Source organism: Panulirus ornatus, chromosome 15 (assembly GCF_036320965.1).
Source record: "Panulirus ornatus isolate Po-2019 chromosome 15, ASM3632096v1, whole genome shotgun sequence".
NCBI classification, from domain to species: domain Eukaryota; kingdom Metazoa; phylum Arthropoda; class Malacostraca; order Decapoda; family Palinuridae; genus Panulirus; species Panulirus ornatus.
Window position 1 is genome coordinate 16,204,898 of NC_092238.1, and position 26,746 is coordinate 16,231,643.

The following is a 26,746-nucleotide window of genomic DNA, read 5'->3' on the forward strand; positions in this document are numbered from 1 at the left end:
AGTACAGACGTGGGAAAAAGCTTCTTTTCCTATAGTTGTGTTGAGCCCTGGAATAAATTACCATAAGATGTAGTGAATGCTAAGACTATAAATACCCTCAAAAGTTGAGACATATCTTATTTTAAGATATACTATGAGAAAAACGCCAGAAATTAACTGTATAAACGACAGCAGTAATGGAGATAGTAGAAGGCTAATGTGCAGCAGCAATGAGTCAGTGATAGCTTAAAAATCTGTTGAACAGAAATACATTTTCTTGTCAACTTTTTTTTCTTTATCACCAGACAACCCAGTTGTAGGCCATTCAGACCTCCTGTTGTCAGTCTCTCTCATGTAAACCTTGCTCTAATTCACATTACTCTTAACTATCTTCTTTCACACACTTTTCTAAACTCAGACATCAACTTCTGCAGTTTTCTCACTCGAATCAGCCACCACTGCTGTATCACCAGCAAACAACTACTGACTAACTTCCCAGGCTCTCTCATCCTGAACAGACTGCATACACGCCCCTTTCTCCAAAACTCTTGCATTCACCTCCCTAACCACCCCAACCATAAACAAATTAAATAACCCTGGCAACATCACACTCCCCTGCCAGAAACTGACTTTCATTGGTAGATTTCTCAGGAGCCACTCTTCAATGCTTGTGCCATTGTACATGTTGCTTGCGAAGAGGGTGCACTAGTAGTGGTCTTGATACATTATGATCTAGATAGGCCTCTTGTTTTGTCATGTCGTGCATCACAGTGTGGTGTAGCGGCAATGCTAGCATACCGAAATGAAGATAGATCAGAAAAGCCTATAGCTTTTGCTTCATGCAAACTGAATGCTGAAAAAATTATGCAGAAACTGACAGGGAGAGTTTGGCAACAGTGTATGGGATGCACCATTTTCATAACTATGTGCATGGAAGATGATTCACATTAGTCACTTTTACATGAACACAAGGCACTGCCCAACATGGCTAGTGCAAGAATAAACTGATCCATCTCACTTGCTGCTCATAACTACCCATTGAAATTTTGAAATGGTCATGATGCAAATGCTGATCTACTGAGGAGGTCACCACTGGCAGAGAAACCAGCATCAGCACCACTCCCCACAGATACCATGTGGTTGTCAGAGCACATTTAAGCTTCACCAGTTGCAGCTACATACATCAGGAGATGGACAGCACATGACTCAGTATATGCTAAAGTTTTGTCTTTTATCAAGAATGGTTGGTAAAAAGCTGCTCAGCTTTCAGAGTTCAAATCATTTTATGTGCACAGACATGAACTTAGTACATATGAAGATTGCATAATGTGGGGGAATAGGGTAGTGGTTCCTCCAGGAGGAGAGCAAAGTGTACTAAGAGAACTGCACAAGGATCATCCAGGTATTTCCACAATGAAGGTGATGGCTATATCATATGTTTGGTGGCCTAGTTTAGATAGGAATACTGGACAAATGGTAGAAACTCGAGAGATTCATCAGGTGAATGAAAATAAACCGTTTCACACCTTCACATGTGATCATACCCCAATAAGCCAGGAGTGAGAGTACATACAGATTTTGCAAGACCATATATGGGCAAACGTGTTTGCCTTTTGTTGATGCCTATTCATAAAGGTCAGAGGTAAGAATCATGAATAATACATCAGCTCTCATAACCATTGCTGAGTTAAGGGATATTTTCACCACTCATGGGCTGCCCTCAATGTTAGAGATGATGAAAGCCAGTTTACTAGTCATAAATTTGACCAATTCAAGCAGAAAAATGGAAATGGCCATGTTATTTGTGCTCTTTTTCACCTGAGCTCTAATGGAATAGCTGAAAGAGCTGTTCAAACATTCCAAAATGGGCTAAAGAAAATGAGAAAAGCAGACATCAAGAGCTCAACAAGTACCAGTAGTGGTAGTGTAAGTAACTGGACCCTTGTCATATAAAATAGAACCATATGATAAGTGAGTTGTCAGAGACATGTTGAAAAAATGAGATTTAGAAGTGTAAAGTTGTTAGAGCAGGGAGATCCATGGGAAGTAATCATGCACAAGTGGAGTGTGGATGGGATGAGCGACACACAGCAGGACACAGGACAAAAGAGTTCTGGGCAAGTTATGAGTAAGGAACCTTATAAAACAAAGATCAAAGAGGGTAATATTAGTTTTCCAAGCCAAATAGAGTCTGACATATGCAGGGAGAGACCTGGAGCAAGTTCATCCTATATAGTCCCTTCAGAAAGCACAGTGAAAATCAAAAGGTCTGGAAGAGTCATAAATAAGCCTGAGAGATTAGATCTGTAAAATATGACTAATACTAGGTACAAAATTGTATGTTATACAATGAAGGTGAAGCAGAAGAAAAAGTTATTTTACTGTACTTAAATATGATTTCCTGAAGGGCATTTTGTATTTGTAGTATCTAAATCACTATATTTCTGTAACACAGCAAAGAGTTTTTAAATTCCTTGATAATGAACATGGTAAATGTACCAGTAAACACATCATTTTACATTTGCTATTAGGTTTCAAATTTAAGGGAGAAAGGATGTCATAACTTTATAGGGAGTGAATGCCATTCTTAATGGCCCAACTGGGTTCTGTTTACAAAACAAAATAACCAACCATTGTAACCACTCAGAGTTTTAACACAATAAAGCAATTACTTTTGGACTATTTAGTGTTTAATTGGAACTACCGGCAAGGCAGCACATTTGGATGGTTTTGCAGTAGAACTTATTAAGAAAGGGGGTGACTCTGTTGTTGACTGTTTGGTAAGGATATTCAAAGTATGTATGGATCATGATAAAGTGCCCGAGGATTGGCAGAATGCATGTATAGTGCCACTGTACAAAGGCAAAGGGGATAAATGCAAGTGTTCAAACTATAGAGGCATAAGTCTGTTGAGTATTCCTGGAAAATTATATGGGACGGTACTGATTGAGAGGGTGAAGGCATGTACAGAGCATCAGACCCGGGAGGAGCAGTGTGGTTTTAGGGGTCGTAGAGGATGTGTGAATCAGGTGTCTACTTAAAAGAATGTATGTGAGAAATACTTAGAAAAACAGATGGATTTGTATGTAGCATTCATAGATCTGGGGAAGGCATATGATAGGTTTGATAGAGATGTTTTGTGGAAGGTTTTGAGAGCATATGGTGTGGGAGTAAAGCTGCCAGAAGCAGTGAAAAGTTTTTATTAAGGGTATGTGTACAAGTAAGAAGAAAGGAGAGCGATTGGTTACCAGTGATGGTCAGTCTGTGGCAGGGTTGTGTGAGGTCCCCATGGTTGTTTAATTTGTTTATGAACTGGGTAATTAGGGAGGTAAATGCAAGAGTTTTGGAGAGAGGGGCGAGTAAAAGCCTTCTATAGAAGAGCAAATGCATACCCTTGAGTTGCCAATGAACACACAATAATGATGTGATGCAGCAGCTTGCCAACTATTGTTTGGTCAAGCTAATGGTGGGGAAACACAAGCAGCCAGCTCTCAGGAGCAAAAACCAAAGTAACAGCTAAAGAAGAGGGAAAGTGAACCCAACATAGAAGGATATAGCAAGAGGATCAAGTTTGGAAGTTAGCCTGGGAGAGTTTATAAGTCAATTTGCTTTCGACTCAACTGTCTAATAAGGATGCACAGCTAAAACCACCCAAGTTGCAATAGCAGTACTTGATACAAGGACGAATCAATCCTTTGTATGAACTGAGCAGTTGTCCCCCAAAAAAAAAAAAAAAAATTACAACATCTAAACAGGATTGCCAGTTGCTTAAAAGGCAGACTTAGCTATTTCTGAAATGCGGGGTTTCCAAAAAAAAGTGTGTTACAGCAATACCAAGTATGTTTATAGAGTCAAGAGGTGGAATTACAAAACCATCAAAGGGGAAAAAAGAGCTGTGAGTAGTTTCTGATGAAGAGATGAGTAGAAACTGGGTCTTCGTGGTGAAAAGCTTGCACAAAGAGAAATTATATAAAGCAAACCAATACATAAACAGAGAAGAATAGGATGTGTGCAACAGTGCGAGATATAATGTCCCAAATGTATTTTAAGCAGACTTTCATTATTTTAGAATGTTAGAAATTCATTTAAAGATTAACAGAAATGTTATTTCACAGTTTTGGGACACTACTTCTGCTAAACATAAAAAAACACTCACTAAATCAAAAGGCAGCCAGGCACAATGCGTGCACATGTGGGTGCATCAGCTGAAGATTATATATTAGGAGAAATAGGAGCAGGGTTGTCAGGGTCAGAATCAGAAAGATCAGGCAGAGTTACATCAAGTGGAGAATATTCAATCAATGGAGAAACCAAAAGTGATGAACTTATTTCACTTTCACGAATGAGGTCAGCATGCTATGACCTGCTTTTTCTAAAGCAGCAGGAACAACAGAGAATGACTGGGAGGTGGAACAGGGAGAGGCAGTCTACGGTCTTTTCAAACAGCATCATACTGGTCTGCCCAGTCATTCGCTGTTTCTCAGCATAGAGCTCTTTATTATGCATAAAGATATTGTCATGAATGTGCTCAAAGTGCTGGCTTCCCTCAAAATTCGGGTTATCATCTTGTACATCTTGTGTAAGAACATAAAACAGAAAACATTTATGACAATATTTTCATACTTACATCCTTCACCTGTTAAACTTTATCCTGCTCCTCTTTGTCTTCATGGTATACCATTTGTTCCTGTCCTAGTTCCATAAGATCATCAATACATACCTATCCATCACAGAAATCAATCAATTCCATCATATTCTCCTCTTGCATATCAGAGAAGCCTTCTCTACCCATTTTCTGTCCAATCTCCACAATGATGTGCAATCTTGTAAAGACTTAGGGAAGCCCTTAAATTTGCTGATGCAGTCTTTACAAAAAGACTTCCAGGAAGCATTCAATGTTGAAGTCTTGACTATATCCTACAGTGCATGAATGTTGTCAATGGCACCTATGACGTAAATCTTCCACAAGTCATGCTGGTAGGATTACTTCCAGAGTTATCAAAGTTATCTGTAATGTCAAGTAGCTGGTTTATGATCCTGCATAGGTAGCAGGCCTGAAAGCTGATATGACTCCTTTATCTACTAGCTGGATTAAAGATATTGTGCTTAGGAGCAAGAACAACACACAAATGTTTGGGTTGATATCATCCAGGTGTTTGCAGTGGCCAAGAGTATTATCAAGAATAAGGAAAACTTTGAAGGTGAGGTTATACTCACAATAATTTCACTCAGCTTTGATGGCAAAGTGTTATGTGAACCAACCCTCAAAGACCTGTCCAATGAATCAAGCCTTTCTATTTGCTGTCCAATAAACAGGTAAGATTCTTACATAAGCCTTTAAGGGTATGGAGGTTTGGGGATGGTACACTAAAATAAGGTCCATCTTGCAACCCCCTGCAATGGTGCCACATAGTAAGAGTGCTGACCTATTCTTAAAAGCTTTGAAACATGGTGCAACTTTTTCTTCCTTACTGATACAAGTCCTTCATGGCATTTGCTTCCAAAAGAAACCTGTCTCATCCACATTAAACACTTACTCGAGATACTAGCCTATTTCCTCAAAGACAGTTTCAAGTCCATCAAGAAACTTGGCAGCAATGGTGGAATCTCCTGTTACCTTCATGTTATATAGTTTCTGACTTCAAATAAAATTATCTAGCCATCCTTTACTTGCAAGCAATAGCTCTGGCTGTTTCAATCTTCTTTACATAAACACTCATAAATCCTTAGAGCTTTCAACATGAGCTGAAGGTCACCAAGGTTACTTTTCTTCTTCATGTTCATCAGTGTGGGTGTTCAAAGGTCCCTCAAAGTCTTTGTGCCTAAGGGCACCCAGAGGGTCTTCATCAGCCTCTAACAGTATAAACACATCAAATATAAGGATGGGTTTTGTAAAAGAAAAAATTTTGCCCAAAAGTGACTGACAAGGAAAAAAACTTAAAATCTTTTAAAGATATCAAGGAGTGAAAACATCCAACACACCACCAGTGATATGAAAATGTTGGAACATCAAATAACCTTTCTAGAGGGCAGCACTGGACAAAGTACAGCAACTTACAATACAAACATCTTAAAAAAAAATCAAAATACTGTTACTAACCAGTTGGCTGTCTGACATATATTTCAGCCCATCTCTGGCACCAGCATGCACACAAGTGTGGCTCAGTCTGAGTGTTCTTTATGCCTGAGTTGCTAGCATTCTCACCACTATAGCTGTGCACTGGATGATCATCAGAGGGAAAGAGGTTTTCTTTTGTACGTTCCTTTAATCCTGTACTTGAACTATAATCATCTGCAAAATATAACATTATAAAAAAGTTATTTGAGTAAAAGATGAGGAGGATTTTTCAAATGCTTTATTCTGAAAATGATTATTTCCAAGTTTGTTCTAACATATTTCCCAATGCATTAGACACATTTTTCCTTGAGCAATGTCACTTACAACTGCACTGCATCTTACATTTCAAAGGTTACCCCATGCATCCTCTCTAAGTGATATTTCCTACTGAAGGAGCCTTCAAGCTACAACTGAACTGAAATATCATCTACTTATCACAGTGGTTTCCAACTGGTGAGCCACATCACTATGGTGTGCCAATGAAGTTGCCCAAGCATGTGAAAATTTCAGGAGCTATGACTGAGTCTCAGATTTTAAAGTAGAAAATACTGAGCACAGCAAAATTTTCATCTCTAGAAACAGCAGAATAATTATCAAAGATGATTTTTTTATCATCATTTTCATAGTTAATTCTATCAGGAAGCTCATTTTATTTCTGTTAAGAATATCAGCTTTTATATCTAGAAATACATATTTCTACTAAGCAGCTGATTTTTTTCTTATCTGTTATAAGGAAAACGTTTCATACTGAGAAATCCATACTTTTAACTTTTCACTAGAAACTGTTAAAATTGCCTCTAAAGAGGATATTCAAAACATAAGTACAGTCAGCTCAAGTAATTCACAGAGACCTAACAATCATTTGGTACAGTAAAAATCTGGTAACAGCACAAAACCCTTGCTTACAAACATGCGATGTTTCTGCACCTGTGACTCAAATAAGGCACTCCCTACCTTCTACAAGTCTACCCCCCCCCCCCTGAATACAAACCCTATTCATGTAAAACTCCTTCACTATGTTTATAATGCAGAGGATAAAATAAAGAATGGTTTGCAAATGTCATAGGAATAAAGTCAGGGGTTGGTGAGAGGGCAAAAATTAAAGAAGGGGTACACTACAACTGAAGTACTAGTTGTAAGAGTGTGTGAAAGTGTAAGGAAGCAAGCACTAGACTGAAGTAGGAAAATTGACAGGGGAGAGGAGAATGATTATTAGTACTTATGCACCTGACCATGAGGTGAACAAATCATGAGAGAAAAGTGTTTCGGGAGCAGCTGACTGAGTCCGTCAGCAGTTTTGATGCAAAAGACTCGGCATTATTTATGGGTGAATTAAATGTGAAGGTGAGTAATGTAGCAGTTGAGGGTATAATTGGTGGGCAAGGGATAATCAGCATTATGAGGGGAATTGAGGGCATAATTGGTGGGCAAGGGATAATCAGCATTATGAGGGGAAATGGTGATCATCTTGTGTTTTGTGCAAAAAAAGGGATTAGTGATTAGGAATACCAGGTATAAAAGGAGGGACATACACGAGCAGGAAAGATGGTCAGCAAGCATTATTGGATTACATACAAATTGATAGGCATGAGAGAGGCTTCTGGATGTGAATGAGCCAAGAGTGGCAGTTGGTGGGTTGTCGGATAATTACTTTGTGGAGGCAAGGGTGAATATTTGTCAAGGCATTCAGAAAAGGGGGAACAATATGGGCAAGAAAGGTATTCAGAAAAGAGGAAACAATACATGTGAGAAGAGAGTGGTGAGAAGAAGAGGGACTTCTATGGTGTAGTGGTTTGTGTTCTTGCCTGCGAGGCATTCATGGGCCACCCAGGGACAAGCAAATTGGTTGGAATAATGGTTGCAGAAGTTGGTCCACAATCAACCCAGTTATCCATCCACCTCTAGGGTGTTGGCTGGTAAAATGACATTTGTGTGAAAGAAGAAAGCTAAGATTAAATGTGAAGACGAGCAAGGTTATTAGGTACAGTAGGGTTGAGGGACAATTCAATTGGGAGGTAAGTTTAAATGGAAAAAAACTGGAGGACGCGAAATGTGTTTTAGATATCTGGGAGTGGATTTGGCAGCGGATGGAACCATGGAAGTGGAAGTGAATCATAGGGTGGAGGAGGTGGCAAAAGTTCTGGGAGCATTGAAAAATGTGTGGAAGTCAAGAAAGTTGTCTTAGAAAGCAAAAATGGGTATGTTTGAAGGAATAGTGGCTCCAACAATGATATATGATTGCGAGGCGTGGGCTATAGATAGAGTTGTGCGGGGGAGGGAGGATATGCTGGAAATGAGATGTTTGAGGACAATAAGTGGTGTGAGGTTATTTAATCTAGTAAGTAATGAAAGGGTAAGAAATATGTGCGGTAAAAAAAAGTGTGGTTGAGAGAGCAGAAGAGAGTGTTTTGAAATGGTTTGGTCTCATGGAGAGAATGAGTGAGGAAAGATTGACAAAGAGGATATATGTGTCAGAGGTGGACGGAACGAGGAGAAGTGGGAGACCAAATTGGAGGTGGAAAGATGGAGTGAAAAAGATTTTGAGTGATCGGGGCCTGAACATGCAGAAGGGTGAAAGGCTTGCAAGTTACAGAGTGAATTGGAACGATGTGGTATACCGTGGTCGACGTGCTGTCAATGGATTGAACCAGGGCATGTGAAGCATCTGGGATAAACTATGGAAAGTTCTGTGGGGCCTGGATGTGGAAAGGGAGCTGTGGTTTCGGTGCATTCTACATGACAGCTAGACACCGAGTGTGAACGAATGTGGCCTTGTTGTCTTTTCCAAGCGCTACCTCGCGCACATGCGGGGGAAGGGGTTGTTATTTCATGTGTGACGGGATGGCGACGGGAATAAATTAGGGCAGACAATATGAATTATGTGCGTGTATACATGTATATGTCTGTGTGTGTGTGTATATATATGTATACGTTGAGATGTATAGGTATGTATATGTGTGTGTGTGGACGTGTATGTACATACATGTGTATATGGGTGGGTTGGGCCATTCTTTCGTCTGTTTCCTTGCACTACCTCGCTAATGCGGGAAACAGCAACAAAGTATGATAAAATAAATAATTTCATTCATCTATATAATACTTGTTCACTGTTTCCTGTGTCAGCGAGGTAGTGCCAAGGAACAGACGAAGAAAGAGCCTTTTACTTATATACACATATATGTACTACACACACATACATATACATACATAAAATATGTATGTGTGTATATGTGTATATATGTATGTTTGAAGGAATAGTGGTTCCAACAATATTATATGGTTGCAAGGCATTGGCTATAGATAGGGTTGTGCAGAGGGGGGTGGATGTTTTGGAAATGAAGTGCTTAAGGACAATATGTGGAGTGAGGTGGTTTGATCTAGTAAGTAATGAAAGGGTAAGAGAGATGTGTGGTAATAAAAAGAGTGTAGTTGAGAAAGCAGAGGAGGGTGTATTGAAATGGTTTGGTCACATGGAGAGAATGAGGAAAGATTGACAAAGAGGATATATGTGTCAGAGGTGGAGGGAACGAAAAGTGAGAGACCAAATTGGAGGTGGAAAGATGGGGTGAAAAAGATTTTGAGCGATCAGGGCTTGAAATACTGGAGGGTGAAAGGTGTGCATGGAATAGAGTGAATTGGAACGAAGTTGTATACCAGGGTCGATGTGCTGTTAATGGATTGAACCAGGGCATGTGAAGCATCTGGGGTAAACCATGGAAAATTTTGTGGAACCTGGACGTGGAATGGGAGCTATGGTTTTGCTGCATCAGACATGACAACTAGAGACTGAGTATGAACCAACGTGGCCATTGTTGTCTTTTCATAGTGCTACCTCACATGTGTGGGAGGAGGCTGTTTTTCATGTGTGGCAGGGTGGCGACAGAAATGGATGAAGGCAGCAAGTATGAATATGTACATATGTATATATCTGTGTACGTATGTATACATTGAAATGTATAGGTATGTATATGTGCGTGTGTGGGCGCTTATGTATATACATGTGTATTTGCCTTGATTCAATCCACTGACAGCACGTCAACCCCGGTATACCACATCGCTCCAATTCACTCTATTCCTTGCCCTCCTTTCACCCTCCTGCATGTTCAGGCCCCGATCACACAAAATCTTTTTCACTCCATCTTTCCACCTCCAATTTGGTCTCCCTCTTCTCCTTGTTCCCTCCACCTCCGACACATATATCCTCTTGGTCAATCTTTCCTCACTCATCCTCTCCATGTGCCCAAACCACTTCAAAACACCCTCTTCTGCTCTCTCAACAACGCTCTTTTTATTTCCACACATCTCTCTTACCCTTACGTTACTCACTCGATCAAACCACCTCACACCACACATTGTCCTCAAACATCTCATTTCCAGCACATCCATCCTCCTGCGCACAACTCTATCCATAGCCCACGCCTCGCAACCATACAACATTGTTGGAACCACTATTCCTTCATACATAACCATTTTTGCTTTCCGAGATAATGTTCTCGACTTCCACACATTCTTCAAGGCCCCCAGAATTTTCGCCCCCTCCCCCACCCTATGATCCACTTCCGCTTCCATGGTTCCATCCGCTGACAGATCCACTCCCAGATATCTAAAACACTTCACTTCCTCCAGTTTTTCTCCATTCAAACTCACCTCCCAATTGACTTGACCCTCAACCCTACTGTACCTAATAACCTTGCTCTTATTCACATTTACTCTTAACTTTCTTCTTCCACACACTTTACCAAACTCAGTCACCAGCTTCTGCAGTTTCTCACATGAATCAGCCACCAGCGCTGTATCATCAACGAACAACAACTGACTCACTTCCCAAGCTCTCTCATCCCCAACAGACTTCATACTTGCCCCTCTTTCCAAAACTCTTGCATTTACCTCCCTAACAACCCCATCCATAAACAAATTAAACAACCATGGAGACATCACACACCCCTGCCGCAAACCTACATTCACTGAGAACCAATCACTTTCCTCTCTTCCTACACGTACACATGCCTTACATCCTCGATAAAAACTTTTCACTGCTTCTAACAACTTTCCTCCCACACCATATATTCTTAATACCTTCCACAGAGCATCTCTATCAACTCTATCATATGCCTTCTCCAGATCCATAAATGCTACATACAAATCCATTTGCTTTTCTAAGTATTTCTCACATACATTCTTCAAAGCTGCAGAAGCTGGTGACTGAGTTTGGTAAAGTGTGTGGAAGAAGAAAGTTAAGAGTAAATGTGAATAAGAGCAAGATTATTAGGTACAGTAGGGTTGAGGGTCAAGTCAATTGGGAGGTGAGTTTGAATGGAGAAAAACTGGAGGAAGTGAAGTGTTTTAGATATCTGGGAGTGGATCTGTCAGCGGATGGAACCATGGAAGCGGAAGTGGATCATAGGGTGGGGGAGGGGGCGAAAATCCTGGGAGCCTTGAGGAATGTGTGGAAGTCGAGAACATTATCTCGGAAAGCAAAAATGGGTATGTTTGAAGGAATAGTGGTTCCAACAATGTTGTATGGTTGCGAGGCGTGGGCTATGGATAGAGTTGTGCGCAGGAGGACGGATGTGCTGGAAATGAGATGTTTGAGGACAATGTGTGGTGTGAGGTGGTTTGATCGAGTAAGTAACGTAAGGGTAAGAGAGATGTGTGGAAATAAAAAGAGCGTGGTTGAGAGAGCAGAAGAGGGTGTTTTGAAATGGTTTGGGCACATGGAGAGAATGAGTGAGGAAAGATTGACCAAGAGGATATATGTGTCATAGGTGGAGGGAACGAGGAGAAGAGGGAGACCGAATTGGAGGTGGAAAGATGGAGTGAAAAAGATTTTGTGTGATCTGGGCCTGAACATGCAGGAGGGTGAAAGGAGGGCAAGGAATAGAGTGAATTGGAGCGATGTGGTATACAGGGGTTGACGTGCTGTCAGTGGAGTGAATCAAGGCATGTGAAGCGTCTGGGGTAAACCATGGAAAGCTGTGTAGGTATGTATATTTGCGTGTGTGGACGTGTGTATGTACATGTGTATGGGGGGGGGGGGTTGGGCCATTTCTTTCGTCTGTTTCCTTGCGCTACCTCGCAAACGCGGGAGACAGCGACAAAGTATAAAAAAAAAAAAAAAAAAAAAAATTCTTCAAAGCAAACACCTGATCCACACATCCTCTACCACTTCTGAAACCACACTGCTCTTCCCCAATCTGATGCTCTGTACATGCCTTCACCCTCTCAATCAATACTCTCCCATATAATTTACCAGGAATACTCAACAAACTTATATCTCTGTAATTTGAGCACTCACTCTTATCCCCTTTGCCTTTGTACAATGGCACTATGCACGCATTCCGCCAATCCTCAGGCACCTCACCATGAGTCATACATACATTAAATAACCTTACCAACCAGTCAACAATACAGTCACCCCCTTTTTTAATAAATTCCACTGCAATACCATCCAAACCTGCTGCCTTGCCGGCTTTCATCTTCCGCAAAGCTTTCACTACCTCTTCTCTGTTTACCAAATCATTTTCCCTAACCCTCTCACTTTGCACACCACCTCAACCAAAACACCCTATATCTGCCACTCTATCATCAAACACATTCAACAAACCTTCAAAATACTCACTCCATCTCCTTCTCACATCACCACTACTTGTTATCACCTCCCCATTTGCGCCCTTCACCGAAGTTCCCATTTGCTCCTTTGTCTTACGCACTTTATTTACCTCCTTCCAGAACATCTTTTTATTCTCCCTAAAAATTTAATGATACTCTCTCACCCCAACTCTCATTTGCCCTTTTTTTCACCTCTTGCACCTTTCTCTTGACCTCCTGTCTCTTTCTTTTATACATCTCCCACTCAATTGCATTTTTTCCCTGCAAAAATCGTCCAAATGCCTCTCTCTTCTCTTTCTCTAATACTCTTACTTCTTCATCCCACCACTCACTACCCTTTCTAATCAACCCACCTCCCACTCTTCTCATGCCACAAGCATCTTTTGCGCAATCCATCACTGATTCCCTAAATACATCCCATTCCTCCCCCACTCCCCTTACTTCCATTGTTCTCACCTTTTTCCATTCTGTACTCAGTCTCTCCTGGTACTTCCTCACACAGGTCTCCTTCTCAAGCTCACTTACTCTCACCACCCTCTTCACCCCAACATTCACTCTTCTTTTCTGAAAACCCATACAAATCTTCACCTTAGCCTCCACAAGATAATGATCAGACATCCCTCCAGTTGCACCTCTCAGCACATTAACATCCAAAAGTCTCTCTTTCGCACGCCTGTCAATTAACACGTAATCCAATAACGCTCTCTGGCCATCTCTCCTACTTACATAAGTATACTTATGTATATCTCGCTTTTTAAACCAGGTATTCCCAATCATCAGTCCTTTTTCAGCACATAAATCTACAAGCTCTTCACCATTTCCATTTACAACACTGAACACCCCATGTATACCAATTATTCCCTCAACTGCCACATTACTCACCTTTGCATTCAAATCACCCATCACTATAACCCGGTCTCGTGCATCAAAACCATTAACACACTCATTCAGCTGCTCCCAAAACACTTGCCTCTCTTGATCTTTCTTCTCATGCCCAGGTGCATATGCACCAATAATCACCCAGCTCTCTCCATCAACTTTCAGTTTTACCCATATCAATCGAGAATTTACTTTCTTACACTTTATCACATACTCCCACAACTCCTGTTTCAGGAGTATTGCTACTCCTTCCCTTGCTCTTGTCCTCTCACTAACCCCTGACTTTACTCCCCAGACATTCCCAAACCACTCTTCCCCTTTACCCTTGAGCTTCGTTTCACTCAGAGCCAAAACATCCAGGTTCCTTTCCTCAAACATACTACCTATCTCTCCTTTTTTCACATCTTGGTTACATCCACACACATTTAGGCACCCCACTCTGAGCCTTCGAGGAGGAGGAGCACTCCCCGCGTGACTCCTTCTTCTGTTTCCCAAAGTTAATACAAGGAGGGGAGGATTTCTGGCCCACCACTCCCGTCCCCTCTATATATATATATATATATATATATATATATATATATATATATATATATATATATATATATATATATATACACATATATATATATATATATATATATATATATATATATATATATATATATATATATATATATATACATATATACATATATATATATATATATCTTCTTTCAAACTATTCGCCATTTCCCGCGTTAGCGAGGTAGCGTTAAGAACAGAGAACTGGGCCTTTAAGGGAAATCCTAACCTGGCCCCCTTCTCTATTCCTTCTTTTGGGAAAAAAAAAAAAAAAAGAATAATGAGAGGGGAGGATTTCCAGCCCCCCGCTCCCTCCCCTTTTAGTCGCCTTCTACGACACGCAGAGAATACGTGGGAAGTATTCTTTCTCCCCTATCCCCAGAGATACCCCAGTTTTTCTCCACTCAAACTCCTCGATAAAAGCTTTTCACTGCTTCTAACAACTTGCCTCCCACACCATATATTCTTAATACCTTCCACAGAGCATCTCTATCAACTCTATCATATGCCTTCTCCAGATCCATAAATGCTACATACAAATCCATTGGCTTTTCTAAGTATTTCTCACATACATTCTTCAAACTAAACACCTGATCCACACATCCTCTACCACGTCTTAAACCACACTGCTCTTTCCCAATCTGATGCTCTGTACATGCCTTCACCCTCTCAATCAATACCCTCCCACATAATTTACCTGGTATACTCAACAAACTTATACCTCTGTAATTTGATCACTCACTCTTATCCCCTTTGCCTTTGTACAATGGCACTATGCATACATTCCGCCAATCCTCAGGCACCTCACCATGAGTCATACATACATTAAATAACCTTACCAACCAGTCAACAATACAGTCACCCCCTTTTTAATAGATTCCACAGCAATACCATCCAAACCTGCTGCCTTGCCGGCTTTCATCTTCCGCAAAGCATTTACTACCTCTTCTCTGTTTACCAAATCATTTTCCCTAACCCTCTCACTTTGCACACCACCTCGACCAAAACACCCTATATCTGCCACTCTATCATCAAACACATTCAACAAACCTTCAAAATACTCACTCCATCGCCTTCTCACATCACCACTACTTGTTATCACCTCCCCATTAGCGCCCTTCACTGAAGTTCCCATTTGCTCCCTTGTCTTACACACTTTATTTACCTCCTTCCAGAACATCTTTTTATTCTCCCTAAAATTTAATGATACTCTCTCACCCCAACTCTCATTTGCCCTCTTTTTCAACTCTTGCACCTTTCTCTTGACCTCCTGTCTCTTTCTTTTATACATCTCCCACTCAATTGCATTTTTTCCCTGCAAAAATCGTCCAAATGCCTCTCTCTTCTCTTTCACTAATAATCTTACTTCTTCATCCCACCACTCACTACCCTTTCTAATCAACCCACCTCCCACGCTTCTCATGCCACAAGCATCTTTTGCGCACTCCATCACTGATTCCCTAAATACATCCCATTCCTCCCCCACTCCCCTTACTTCCATTGTTCTCACCTTTTTCCATTCTGTACTCAGTCTCTCTTGGTACTTCCTCACACAAGTCTCCTTCCCAAGCTCACTTACTCTCACCACCCTCTTCACCCCAACATTCACTCTTCTTTTCTGAAAGCCCATACAAATCTTCAACTTAGCCTCCACAAGATAATGATCAGACATCCCTCCAGTTGCACCTCTCAGCACATTAACATCAAAAGTCTCTCTTTTGCGTGCCTGTCAATTAACACGTAATCCAATAACACTCTTTGGCGATCTCTCCTACTTACATACGTATACTAATGTATATCTCGCTTTTTAAACCATGTATTCCCAATCACCAGTCCTTTTTCAGCACATAAATCTACAAGCTCTTCACCACTTCCATTTACAACACTGAACACCCCATGTATACCAATTATTCCTTCAACTGCCACATTACTCACCTTTGCATTCAAATCGCCCATCACTATAACCCGGTCTTGTGCATCAAAACCACTAACACACTCATTCAGCTGCTCCCAAAACACTTGCCTCTCATGATCTTTCTTCTCATGCCCACGTGCATATGCACCAATAATAACCCATCTCTCTCCATCAACTTTCAGTTTTACCCATATTAATCGAGAATTTACTTTCTTACATTCTATCACATACTCCCACAACTCCTGTTTCAGGAGTACTGAAGGCATGTACAAAGCATCAGATTGGGGAACAGCAGTGTGGTTTCAGAAGTGGCAGAGGATGTGTGGATCATGTGTTTGCTTTGAAGAATGTATGTGAGAAATACTTAGAAAAGCAAATGGATTTGTATGTAGCATTTATGGATCTGGAGAAGGCATATGATAGAGTTGATAGAGATGCTCTGTGGAAGGTATTAAGAATATATGGTGTGGGAGGAAAGTTGTTAGAAGCAGTGAAAAGTTTTTATCGAGGATGTAAGGCATGTGTACGTGTAGGAAGAGAGGAAAGTGATTGGTTCTCAGTGAATGTAGGTTTGCGGCAGGGGTGTGTGATGTCTCCATGGTTGTTTAATTTGTTTATGGATGGGGTTGTTAGGGAGGTGAATGCAAGAGTTTTGGAAAGAGGGGCAAGTATGAAGTCTGTTGGGGATGAGAGAGCTTGGGAAGTGAGTCAGTTGTTGTTCGCTGATGATACAGCGCTGGTGGCTGATTCATGTGAGAAACTGCAGAAGCTGGTGACTGAGTTTGGTAAAGTGTGTGAAAGAAGAAAGTTAAGAGTAAATGTGAATAAGAGCAAGGTAATTAGGTACAGTAGGGTTGAGGGTCAAGTCAATTGGGAGGTAAGTTTGAATGGAGCAAAACTGGAGGAAGTAAAGTGTTTTAGATATCTGGGAGTGGATCTGGCAGTGGATGGAACCATGGAAGCGGAAGTGCATCATAGGGTGGGGGAGGGGGCGAAAATCCTGGGAGCCTTGAAGAATGTGTGGAAGTCGAGATCATTATCTTGGAAAGCAAAAATGGGTATGTTTGAAGGAATAGTGGTTCCAACAATGTTGTATGGTTGAGAGGCGTGGGCTATGGATAGAGTTGTGCGCAGGAGGATGGATGTGCTGGAAATGAGATGTTTGAGGACAATGTGTGGTGTGAGGTGGTTTGATCGAGTAAGTAACGTAAGGGTAAGAGAGATGTGTGGAAATAAAAAGGGCATGGTTGAGAGAGCAGAAGAGGGTGTTTTGAAATGGTTTGGGCACATGGAGAGAATGAGTGAGGAAAGATTGATCAAGAGGATATATGTGTCGGAGGTGGAGGGAACGAGGAGAAGTGGGAGACCAAATTGGAGGTGGAAAGATGGAGTGAAAAAGATTTTGTGTGATCGGGGCCTGAACATGCAGGAGGGTGAAAGGAGGGCAAGGAATAGAGTGAATTGGATCGATGTGGTATACCGGGGTTGACGTGCTGTCAGTGGATTGAATCAGGGCATGTGAAGCCTCTGGGGTAAACCATGGAAAGCTGTGTAGGTGGGTTGGGCCATTTCTTTCATCTGTTTCCTTGCGCTACCTCGCAAACGCGGGAGACAGCGTTATTTAATGTATGTATGACTCATGGTGAGGTGCCTGAGGATTGGCAGAATGCGTGCATAGTGCCATTGTACAAAGGCAAAGGGGATAAGAGTGAGTGCTCAAATTACAGAGGTATAAGTTTGTTGAGTATTCCTGGTAAATTATATGGGAGGATATTGATTGAGAGGGTGAAGGCATGTACAGAGCATCAGATTGGGGAAGAGCAGTGTGGTTTCAAAAGTGGTAGAGGATGTGTGGATCAGGTGTTTGCTTTGAAGAATGTATGTGAGAAATACTTAGAAAAGCAAATGGATTTGTATGTAGCATTTATGGATCTGGAGAAGGCATATGATAGAGTTGATAGAGATGCTCTGTGGAAGGTATTAAGAATATATGGTGTGGGAGGCAAGTTGTTAGAAGCAGTGAAAAGTTTTTATCGAGGATGTAAGGCATGTGTACGTGTAGGAAGAGAGGAAAGTGATTGGTTCTCAGTGAATGTAGGTTTGCGGCAGGGGTGTGTGATGTCTCCATGGTTGTTTAATTTGTTTATGGATGGGGTTGTTAGGGAGGTGAATGCAAGAGTTTTGGAAAGAGGGGCAAGTATGAAGTCTGTTGGGGATGAGAGAGCTTGGGAAGTGAGTCAGTTGTTGTTCGCTGATGATACAGCGCTGGTGGCTGATTCATGTGAGAAACTGCAGAAGCTGGTGACTGAGTTTGGTAAAGTGTGTGAAAGAAGAAAGTTAAGAGTAAATGTGAATAAGAGCAAGGTTATTAGGTACAGTAGGGTTGAGGGTCAAGTCAATTGGGAGGTGAGTTTGAATGGAGAAAAACTGGAGGAATTGAAGTGTGTTAGATATCTGGGAGTGGATCTGGCAGCGGATGGAACCATGGAAGCGGAAGTGGATCATAGGGTGGGGGAGGGGGCGAAAATTCTGGGAGCCTGAAGAATGTGTGGAAGTCGAGAACATTATCTCGGAAAGCAAAAATGAGTATGTTTGAAGGAATAGTGGTTCCAACAATGTTGTATGGTTGCGAGGCGTGGGCTATGGATAGAGTTGTGCGCAGGAGGATGGATGTGCTGGAAATGAGATGTTTGAGGACAATAAGTGGTGTGAGGTGGTTTGATCGAGTAAGTAACGTAAGGGTGAGAGAGATGTGTGGAAATAAAAAGAGCGTGGTTGAGAGAGCAGAAGAGGGTGTTTTGAAATGGTTCTGGCACATGGAGAGAATGAGTGAGGAAAGATTGACCAAGAGAATATATGTGTCGGAGGTGGAGGGAACGAGGAGAAGAGGGAGACCAAATTGGAGGTGGAAAGATGGAGTGAAAAAGATTTTGTGTGATCGGGGCCTGAACATGCAGGAAGGTGAAAGGAGGGCAAGGAATACAGTGATTTGGAGGGATGTGGTATACCGGGGTTGACGTGCTGGCAGTGGACTGAATCAAGGCATGTGAAGCGTCTGGGGTAAACCATGGAAAGCTGTGTAGGTATGTATATTTGTGTGTAGAATGGCAAAAGGTGAGAGCAAATGATGAGAAGGGAGTGGATAAGGAATGGGATGTATTTAAAGAACCAGTGATGGCTTGGACAAAAGATGCAAGTGGCATGAGAAAGGTGGGAGGTGGGCAAATTGGAGAGGCAAGTGAGTAGTGGGATGAAGACGTAAGGTTGTTAGTGACAGAGAGAGGTGGGAGGTGGGTAGATTAGAGAGGCAAGTGAGTAGTGGGATGAAGAAGTAAGGGTGTTAGTGACAGAGAAAAGAAAGGTGTTTTGATGATACTGGCAGGGAAGTAGTGCATATGACTGGGAGATGTATAAAAGAGAGCGAGAGGAGGTCAAGAGAAAGGTGCAAGAGTTGAAAAAGACGGCAAATAAGAAATGGGGTGACAGAGTATCATTATATTTCAGGGAGAATACAAAGATGTTTTGGAAGAGGTAAATAACATGTGTAAGACAAAAGAACAAATGGGGACATCAGTGAAGCGAGCAAGAGGGGACGTAATAACAAGTAATGAAGTGAGAGGTAGGTGTATTTAGTATTTTGAAGGTTTGTTGAATGTGTTTGGTGGTAGAGTGGCAGATATAGGGTGTTTTGGTCAGGGTGGTGTGCGAAGTCAGAGGGTTAAGGAGAATGGATTGGTAAAGAGAGAAGACATAATGAAAGCTTTGCAAATGACATAATCTGGCAAGGCAGTGTGTTTGGATGGTATTGTACTGCATTTTATTAAAAAAAGAGAATGACTTGTTGATTGCTTGGTAAGGATATTCAATGTATGTATGGACCATGGTGAAGAGCCTGAGTATTGCCAGAATGCATGCATACTGCCACTGTATAAAGACAAACCAGATAAAGGTGTGTGTTCAAACACAGAGGCACAAGTCTCTTCTGTATTCCTGGGAAATAATATGGAGGATGAAAGCATGTACAGAGCATTAGATTGGAGAAGAGCAGAGTGGTTTCAGAAGTGGGAGAGGATGTGTGGATCAGATGTTTGCTCGGAAGAAAGTATTGAGAAATACTTAGAAAAACAGATGGATTTCTAAGTAGCACTTATGGATCTGGAGAAGGCATATGATAGGGTGGATAGAGATGCTTTGTGGAAGGTTATAAGAGTATATGGTGTGGGAGGTAAGTCGCTAGAAACTGAAAAGTTTTTACCAAGGATGTAAGATATATGTACCAGTAGGAAGAGAGAAGAGTGACTGGTTCCCAGTGAATGTCGGTTTGCAGCAGGGGTGTGTGATGTCCCCATGGTTGTTTAATGATTATGGATGGGGTGGTTAGGGTGGTAAGTGCAAGAGTTTTGGAGAAAGGGGCAAATATGCAGTCTGTTGGGAATGAGAGGGCCTGGGAAGTAAGTCATTTGTTGTTCCCCGATGATACAGCTCTAGTTGCTGATTCGTGTGAAAATATGCAGAGATTGGTGACTGAGTTCGAAAAAGTGTGTGAAAGGAGAAAACAGTGAGTAAATGTGAATAAGAGCAAGGTTATGAGGTTCAGTAGGACTGACAGACAAGTTAATTGGGAGGTAAGTTTAAATGATGAAAAATTGGAGAAAGTGAAGTGTTTTAGCAGCGGATGGAACCAAGGAAGCGGAAAAAAGTCACACGGTGAGGAACGGGGTGAAGATTCTGGGAGTGTCGAAGAATGTATGGAAGGCAAGAACATTATCTTGGAGAGCAAAATTGGGTATGTTTGAAGGAACAGTGGTTCCAACAATGTTATATGGTTGTGAAGCATGGGCTATAGATAGGGTTGTGTGGAGGAGGGTGGATGTGTTGGAAATTATATGTCTGAGGACAGTATGTGGTGTGAGGTGGTTTGATTGAGTAAGTAATGCAAGGGTAATGCAAGGGTAAGAGAGATGTGTGGTATTAAAAAGAATATGGTTGAGAGAGCAGAAGAGGGTGTGTTGAAATGGTTTGGACAAATGGAGAGAACGAGTGAGATAAGACTGACAAAGAGGATATATGTGTCAGAGGTAGAGGGAAGAAGGAGAAGCAGGAGACCAGATTGGTGGTGGAAGGATGGAGTGAAAAAGATTTTGAGTGATTGGGGCCTGAACCTACAGGAGGGTGAAAGGAGTGCAAGGAACAGAGTGAATTGGAATGGTGTGCTATACTGGGGTCGACGTGCTGTCAATGGATTGAACCTGGGCATGTGAAGCGTCTGGGGGTAAACCATGGAGAGTTCTGTGGAGCTTGGATGTGGAAAGGGAGTTGTGGTTTCAGTGCATTACACATGACATCTAGAGACTGAGTGTGAATGAAAGTGGCCTTTTTTTGTCTTTTCATGGCACTACCTCTCTGGAGCGGGTGGGGGGATCCTATTTCATATGTGGCTGGGTGGCAACAGAAATGGATGAAGGCAGCAAGTATGAATATGTACATGTGTATATATGTACATGTCTGCATATGTATATGTATGTATACAGTGAAATATATATGTATGTATATGTGCATATATGGGCGTTTATGTATATAAGCGTGTATGTGTGTGGGTTGAACCATTCCTCGTTTGTTTCCTTGTGCTACCTCACTGACGCGAGAGACAGAGGTTGAGCATGATGATGATGAGTATGAATCTAGTTTCTCATTTATGTTGACAACCAAATCTTCTACATTAGTTCCACTTTACTTTTTGTGTTGCAGGTGCCAGTATACAAAAAGGTTAGGCCTTAACTGACAAAGAAGGGAGAAGGGAAACCATTTATGAATTTTGGAGGAAGTGAAAACTTATGTTTTAAAATGTGCTAGGTCATAGTAATTGGGAAAGACATGGGAGGAGCAGAGAGTTCCACATCTTCGAGGTGTGGGGAAAGAAACAGTTATCAAAACAGCCCACCCCTGAATTGCCATTGGCCACATAGTAATCATGTGACACAGCAGTTTGCCGAATACTGTGTGGTACAGATAGTAGTGGGGGCACACAAGTAGCCAGCTCTCTTAAGCAAAAACAGTAGTAATACCTACAGAAGAGGGAAAATGACTCAACATTGCAGCATAAATTAAGCAGGTCAAGTTTTGAAGTTAACCTGGGAGAGTTTATAAGTCAAACTGCCTTTGACTCAACCCTGTCGAATAAGGATACAGCTAAAACCACCCAAGATGTGAAAGAAGTACTCCATACAAGGATGGATAAATCCATTGTATAAAAGGAACAAGTCTTAAGAAAAGAAATTTCAACATCTAAAGAGGACACCCAGTTTCTTAGAAATGGACTTAGCTATTTCTGTAAAAAGGAGTTTGTAAAAAAGATCAGAGGTTACAGTAATACCAAGCATATTCACCAAGTCAAGAGGTGAAATTTCAGAGCTGTCAAAGGAGATAGGAAAGTTGAGGAGTTTTGATATAGATGGCTAGAAACTGGGTTTTGGAGGAATAAAACAACCAGATTTTGTCTATCCCACAGGGATATCCTGTCCAAGTCTGAGTTTATTCAGGAAGATATGTCAAAATGAGATGCAAAACATGTCAGAAAAAAAAGAATTGAGGGATGTGGAGGAATGTAGCATTGAGTCATCAGGTGTATGAGTGCATTTGGTTATTTGTGGAAGACAGGAAATTGTTGATAAAAAGGAGAAAAGGTTTAGGGGACAGGACAGAACCTTGAGGAACACCAATGTTAATGGAGGAAGAGGGAGAGGTTGATCCATCAACAATCACAAAGACAGATTGGCCAAAGAGGAAGCCAGACATGAGAAATTAAAGTTAGGGAGGGAAGCTGAAAGAAGGGAACTTAGATATGAGACCCCCAATGCAAAACCTATTAAAAGTATTAGATATGTCAAGGGCACCTACATAGGATCCCCAAAAATCTTTCAGGAATGACAAGCATATATTAGTGTAAGCTAGAAAAGAATCACCCAAACATTCTCTCTTCTGAAAACCCATACAAATCTTCACCTTCACCTCCTCAAGATAATGATCAGACATCCCTCCAGTTGCACCTCTCAGCACATTAACATCCAAAAGTCTATCTTTCATGTGCCTGTCAATTAACACGTAATCCAATAACGCTCTCTGGCCATCTCTCCTACTTACATACGTATACTTATGTATATCTCGCTTTTTAAACCAGGTATTCCCAATCACCGGTCCTTTTTCAGCACATAAATCTACAAGCTCTTCACCATTTCCATTTACAACACTGAACACCCCATGTATACCAATTATTCCCTCAACTGCCACATTACTCGCCTTTGCATTCAAATCACCCATCACTATAACCTGGTCTCGTGCATCAAAACCATTAACACACTCATTCAGCTGCTCCCAAAACACTTGCTTCTCATGATCTTTCTTCTCATGCCCAGGTGCATATGCACCAACAATCATCCATCTCTCTCCATCAACTTTCAGTTTTACCCATATTAATCTAGAATTTACTTTCTTACATTCTATCACATACTCCCACAACTCCTGTTTCAGGAGTAGTGCTACTCCTTCCCTTGCTCTTGTCCTCTCACTAACCCCTGACTTTACTCCCAAGACATTCCTAAACCACTCTTCCCCTTTACCCTTGAGCTTCATTTCACTCAGAGCCAATACATCCAGGTTCCTTTCCTCAAACATACTACCTATCTCTCCTTTTTTCACATCTTGGTTTCATCCGCACACATTTAGACACCCCAATCTGATCCTACGAGGAGGATGAGCACTCCCCACGTGACTCCTCCTTCTGTTTCCCCATTTTAGAAAGTTAAAATACAAGGAGGGGAGGATTTCTGGCCCCCCGCTCCCGTCCCCTCTAGTCGCCTTCTACGAAACGTGAGGAATGCGTGGGAAGTATTCTTTCTCCCCTATCCCCAGGGATAAAAAAGATAGCAAGTTGATTTCATCTCGTGATGATTTTCTTGGTCCTTAACCAAAAGCTTCTCTATTAACTTCTGTAATTCAACTTTTCCTCCTTTCTTCTGACTTGGTCAATCTATTGCTAAATGTCTCACAAATAAAGCTATTCAATTACATTGCTTTTCTTTAATCTTACTCTGGATGATTCAATGATTAGTCCTCCTCTCCCACCAAAACCACACCCTCCTCAATGTTTTTCTCATGCAGGGCTTTACAAGTAATTTTCCTAGTATCATGGGGACAAGGTATATGGCCTAGACAGCATATCTCTTTGAAATCTAAGGGAGTATGCCTCTATGCTATATGATCCTTACTCTCCTTTTTGCCTCCATCTCAAAACTTAACTATTTCTTTCTTCTTGAAAGCATGCCCTGGTCCAGCCAGTCCCTTAAGAGACCATTCCAATCCTTCTAATATCACCTCATTACTCCTACCTTTGCCATCTCCAAGCCTGATACTCTCCTTAATTCTCACTTTCTCAAACACTAAGAATCACATTCCCTTCTTTCCAATCACAAATCCAATATGACTTTTATGGTGTGATCTTCTCTCCTTTGTGACTCATGTTCGGTCCCCTTCAATCAGGGATGTTTGTAAATCTTTCATCAAAGCCCTCGACATCAAATCATATGAACAGGTGTGGCCCAAGTCTTTACTTCCTAAACTTTCTTCCTCTGACTTTTCTGCTCCTTTTTATTCCTTATGAATATCTTCCTCTAATCAGTCCACTGCAGCTGATGCTAATGCAGCAACTACCCCTTCTCATTCCACCAACAGTGGTGTCCCTCAGGATTCACCTCATTCGCCATCCTCCCAAGGTTCTCAATAAAAGGGTGGTGAGAGTAAGTGAGCTTGGGAAGGAGACTTGTGTGAGGAAGTACCAGGAGAGACTGAGTACAGAATGGAAAAAGGTGAGAACAAAAGAGGTAAGGCAAGTGGGGGAGGAATGGGATGTATTTAGGGAAGCAGTGATGGCTTGCGCAAAAGATGCTTGTGGCATGAGAAGCATCGGAGGTCGGTTGATTAGAAAGGGTAGCGAGTGGTGGGATGAAGAAGTAAGATTATTAGTGAAAGAGAAGAGAGAGGCATTTGGACGATTTTTGCAGGGAAAAAATGCGAATGAGTGGGAGATGTATAAAAGAAAGAGACAGGAGATCAAGAGAAAGGTGCAAGAGGTGAAAAAGAAGGCAAATGAGAGTTGGGGTGTAAGAGTATCAGCAAATTTCAGGGAGAATAAAAAGATGTTCTGGAAGGAGGTAAATAAAGTGCGTAAGACAAGGGAGCGAATGGGAACCTCAGTGAAGGGCGCAAATGGGGAGGTGATAACAAGTAGTGGTGATGTGAGAAGGAGATGGAGTGAGTATTTTGAGGGTTTGTTGAATGTGTTTGATGATAGAGTGGCAGATATAGGGTGTTTTGGTCGAGGTGGTGTGCAAAGTGAGAGGGTTAGGGAAAATAATTTCGTAAACAGAGAAGAGGTAGTAAAAGCTTTGCAGAAGATAAAAGCCAGCAAGGCAGCAAGTTTGGATGGTATTGCAGTGGAATTTATTAAAAAAGGGGGCGACTGTATTGTTGACTGGTTGGTAAGGTTATTTAATGTATGTATGACTCATGGTGAGGTGCCTGAGGATTGGCGGAATGCGTGCATAGTGCCATTGTATAAAGGCAAAGGTGATAAGAGTGAGTGCTCAAATTACAGAGGTATAAGTTTGTTGAGTATTCCTGGAAAATTATATGGGAGGGTATTGATTGAGAGGGTGAAGGCATGTACAGAGCATCAGATTGGGGAAGAGCAGTGTGGTTTCAGAAGTGGTAGAGGATGTGTGGATCAGGTGATTGCTTTGAAGAATGTGAGAAATACTTAGAAAAGCAAATGGATTTGTATGTAGCATTTATGGATCTGGAGAAGGCATATGATAGTGTTGATAGAGATGCTCTGTGGAAGGTACTAAGAATATATGGTGTGGGAGGCAAGTTGTTAGAAGCAGTGAAAAGTTTTTATCGAGGATGTAAGGCATGTGTACATGTAGGAAGAGAGGAAAGTGATTGGTTCTCAGTGAATGTAGGTTTGCGGCAGGGGTGTATGATGTCTCCATGGTTGTTTAATTTGTTTATGGATGGGGTTGTTAGGGAGGTGAATGCAAGAGTTTTGGAAAGAGGGGCAAGTATGAAGTCTGTTGGGGATGAGAGAGCTTGGGAAGTGAGTCAGTTGTTGTTTGCTGATGATACAGCGCTGGTGGCTGATTCCTGTGAGAAACTGCAGAAGCTGGTGACTGAGTTTGGTAAAGTGTGTGAAAGAAGAAAGTTAAGAGTAAATGTGAATAAGAGCAAGGTTATTAGGTACAGTAGGGTTGAGGGTCAAGTCAATTGGGAGGTAAGTTTGAATGGAGAAAAACTGGAAGTAAAGTGCTTTAGATATCTGGGAGTGGATCTGGCAGCGGATGGAACCAGGCTCCCAGGATTTTCGCCCCCTCCCTCACCCTATGATTCACTTCCACTTCCATGGTTCCATCCGCTGCCAGATCCACTCCCAGATATCTAAAGCACTTTACTTCCAGTTTTTCTCCATTCAAACTTACCTCCCAATTGACTTGACCCTCAACCCTACTGTACCTAATAACCTTGCTCTTATTCACATTTACTCTTAACTTTCTTCTTTCACACACTTTACCAAACTCAGTCACCAGCTTCTGCAGTTTCTCACATGAATCAGCCACCAGCGCTGTATCATCAGC

The 26,746-nt window shown here is 41.6% G+C and overlaps 1 protein-coding gene across 8 annotated transcripts in view; it reads right to left on the bottom strand.

Annotated features, from left to right (window-relative positions):
- Positions 1–26,746, bottom strand: part of LOC139753730 (tuberin-like) — a 582,506-nt gene that overhangs the window by 139,628 nt on the left and 416,132 nt on the right. For 7 of the 8 annotated variants that reach the window (XM_071670514.1, XM_071670516.1, XM_071670513.1 and 4 more), the window contains one exon: positions 6,080–6,271. The exons of the other annotated variant lie outside the window; for it this stretch is intronic. In XM_071670514.1, the coding sequence (XP_071526615.1) occupies positions 6,080–6,271 (192 nt within the window). The remainder of the gene's footprint in view (positions 1–6,079; positions 6,272–26,746) is intronic. 8 annotated transcript variants of the gene reach the window in all.